The 3,557-nt window shown below is 36.6% G+C and overlaps 1 protein-coding gene across 1 annotated transcript; it reads left to right on the plus strand.

Moving 5' to 3' along the window:
• Positions 1 to 388: 388 nt before the first annotated feature.
• Positions 389 to 3,101, plus strand: LOC127073973 (plant intracellular Ras-group-related LRR protein 9). The gene is made up of 3 exons (XM_051015223.1): positions 389 to 1,287; positions 1,831 to 1,997; positions 2,116 to 3,101. The coding sequence occupies exons 1-3, from the start codon at positions 538 to 540 to the stop codon at positions 2,762 to 2,764; spliced, it is 1,566 nt and encodes a 521-aa protein (XP_050871180.1). The 5' UTR covers positions 389 to 537; the 3' UTR covers positions 2,765 to 3,101.
• The last annotated feature ends 456 nt before the right edge of the window (positions 3,102 to 3,557 follow it).

A 3,557-nucleotide genomic window follows, 5' to 3' on the forward strand; every position in this document is an offset into this window, starting at 1 on the left:
TGGAAGAGTCATGGTGAAATTATCCGGTTGAATTTTGAGAAAAAAAAACTAAACATGTTATCTGGTGTGATAACTATGTAAACTAAAAATCATTGCATTAAATTTTCCAATTTGATAAATAAACACACCAGAAATCTTCGATTCAAATTATTCAATTTGCATAATAGAAATATTCAACGGTTAATTTCAAATGATTTGGATGGATAGTAAAAATAAAAGATTAAAGTGAAATTAATAAAAATAAATATGTAATACTTGTAAAATTGTTGGGGGTAGAGGAATAAGTGTGATGTATAAGATAACATTTTCTATATTCAATTATAGAATTATTTTTGAATCATAATGATATTTTTTTTTTACGTATAAATTGATGTGCACGAACACTTTAATAACCAACGCTATCACACGCACCTCAACTCTTCAACGAATTAGCTACCTAACAATCCATTAACCAATCAACTCTCTTTATTCTCTAAACTATCGTTATATAAATTTTAGTTGTGACTTCCTCTTGTTTCATTTCATACTCCAACAGCCATGGATCCCAACCCGGGGACATTCCCCATTCTCTCCTACGTCATGTCCCGTCTACAATCCTTCGGCGCCAGATCTCCAACCCATGATTCCAAATCCGAATTCAATCCCGAAAAACCACAACCCTCACATCATCCATCATCATCATCATCTCCTTCTTCAATCGTCGGCCAAATGCCGAATCTCACCGACCCAAAACTATTGGCCTCCATGACCCAAGCCATCTCAGACGTCTCCCAAGCCCGATCAGTCCTCAAACTCATCGGCGACCGGCCCACACACGAGGAAGTTGACACCGCCAAGGCCAAACTGGTCGACCTCGAGGCCCATTTATTGCGCCAATTGGAAGAGATCGTGAGCCTCCCTAGGCCGCCTGAGATCGACGAAAACCAATGGCGGACTCATGTTACCGAAAGAGAGACGAAGTGTAGAGAATCTGCTGAAAAAGAGAAACGAGATTATAAGTCGCTGTTGCAAAGAGATGAGATGCATGATGCTTATGAGAAGCTTCTTAAGGACGCGGAGACAAGGCTTGTGAAGATTTATGAAGAGGATGATGGTGGTAACGGTAATGACGGTGACGTGGCGGAGGATGGTGAAGGTGGAGAACATGTTAGGAGGATATTGCAGGAGGCGCGTGAGCAAAATGTTGAGCGAGTGGATCTTAAGAGGCAACATTTGAAAACCTTGCCGGAGGGCTTTTGCCAGATTTCTTCTTTGGTGGTCCTCAATCTCTCCACTAATCAGCTTGTGGTAATTGTGCTTACATTTTACGCGTTATGTTTTTTTCTTCGTTTTTATTCATGGATAAATTCAATTTGTGTAAAATATCAGAATGTCTTTAGGGTAACATATGAATACAAAATTATATTAAATTATAATAAGTGTATCAGAATTGAAGATGGTGTGGTAAATGTGTGGTTAAATTAGAAGAAGATTAGAAATAACAATATTACAAAGGGTGTTGGGTAGCATTAAATTAGATGAAGAGTGGTGTAGTCAAACAATTAGATATAAAAGAAGATTTAGAAAACTATTAGACAAACTATTAAAAAAGATCTTGAAACATAATATTTGATCGTCCAATTCTACTTAATGGGATAAAGTTTGTTGATTGAGTTCTTGGGTAAAATTCTTACGGTTTTGTCTTCTTACCCATGCTAAAATTTCTAATTAATGAGTGCCAAAGATGAACTCAAAAATATGAATTTCTACTGCACCAATTTACATTCCTTGAACTAGATTTTCATGGGGAGAATTTTAACGTAGTTTATTTATTTTGCCTACATATGATAGGTGATTCCTGACACAATATCTGGATTGCAAAATCTTGAGGAGCTTAATATCTCTACCAATCTTTTGAAGTCACTTCCAGATTCAATTGGCTTCTTACATAAGTTGAAAATCCTCAATGTCTCAGGAAATAAGTTGACTCACCTTCCTGATTCCATCAGCCAGTGCAGGTAAAAAATATGTTATACAGAGAAATTCTTGAAAACACCTTATATTTCTTTCTTTGTATGCAACTTACATATGAATGTGTATATCATTGACTGAACTATTTGTTCATTAAATGATCAGATCATTGGTGGAGCTAGATGCAAGCTTTAATAGCCTATCATATTTGCCAACAAACATAGGATTCGAATTACAGAAATTACAGAAGCTCCTGATTAGTTTAAACAAGATACGATCCCTTCCGTCGTCTATTTGCGAGATGAAGTCATTGCGCTGTCTAGATGCTCACTTCAACGAGCTCCACGGGCTTCCTAGCGCAATCGGGAAACTGACTAGTCTTGAAGTTCTCAATCTGAGTAGTAACTTCAGTGACCTTCAAGAATTACCAGAGACTTTCGGCGATCTAAGTAGCCTTAAGGAATTGGATCTTAGCAACAATCAAATTCACGCACTTCCTGATACATTTGGTCGCCTCGATAGTTTAACCAAGCTAAACTTGGAGCAAAACCCTATTGAATTGCCACCTATGGAGATTGTAAATGAAGGTGTGCAAGCCATTAAGTCCTACATGGCCAAGAGGTGGATTGAGTTATTAGCAGAGGAAGAGAGGAAAAAGACGATTGAGTTGCCAGAACAAGGACAGGGTGCTTGGTTAACACGAAGTGCGTCCTGGTTGAAGAATGTTTCTGGAAATGTAACTGAGTATATTGGAAGTATCTCCCCGAGATCCCCGAGATCTCCGACTGATCACTTTCTTAATCAGCAACTATGAGTTCAAGTGGTAGTCCAACAAACATTGGGGACTAGGACTCTCAAAGCTACCTAAGGAGAATGAATGGTAGCATAATTTCCTTTTAAGCATCTAGGATAATCACAGTTTTATTTACATGTGATAGGCGGCGCAACATCAGCAATAACAACCACTAAACTTTATCCCAACAAGTGATATTGGTTATATGAATCGCTCAACATCACCGATAACAACAACCAAACTATATTCCAATAAATTATATTAGTCATATGAATCAATTTTCAGCATAATATTATATCTAGAATTATATGATAGACAAATGTGAATTTTTTTACATGTTATTTGAGTTTTTTTCTTAGTTTCCCTCCAAAATTAAAAAAGCTTAGTGTTTCCCTATTTTTTCATGGGTCATTCTTAATGTATACAACCAACTTTGAACATCTTTACTGGTGGTTTCTATTGTAAAAGTAGTGTGTATGATACACAATTATTTAATGGTGGACTATCTAAGTAAACTACTAGTCCCTTCTCTCCCAAATGCTAGTACTTGTCCAATGTTAACAAGAAAATCAATCTACCTAGTGATGTAGAACTTGAAAGTGAAAGAGAAAGATAAAGTAAGAAAGTGGAGAGCTACAATTTGCCACATGTAGAGGCGATGGGTAGTATCTAATATCAATTCTTAATCCCACCTTATAATTTTGCACTTTTGTGTTCCACTAAATATGTTAGTATTTGTTATAGCAAATGTATAGATTTTAATTTAGAGTCCAACATCAAGTTCCAACAAAAACCCTTGCAAAGAGGAATGCCA

Source organism: Lathyrus oleraceus, chromosome 4 (assembly GCF_024323335.1).
Source record: "Lathyrus oleraceus cultivar Zhongwan6 chromosome 4, CAAS_Psat_ZW6_1.0, whole genome shotgun sequence".
Lineage (NCBI taxonomy): Eukaryota > Viridiplantae > Streptophyta > Magnoliopsida > Fabales > Fabaceae > Lathyrus > Lathyrus oleraceus.

Coding starts and splice junctions, on each gene's coding strand:
- LOC127073973 (XM_051015223.1), top strand. CDS start 538: ATGGATCCCAACCCGGGGACATTCCCCATTCTCTCCTACGTCATGTCC. Junction 1,288..1,830: donor TCTCCACTAATCAGCTTGTG/GTAATTGTGCTT, acceptor TACATATGATAG/GTGATTCCTGACACAATATC. Junction 1,998..2,115: donor GATTCCATCAGCCAGTGCAG/GTAAAAAATATG, acceptor TTAAATGATCAG/ATCATTGGTGGAGCTAGATG.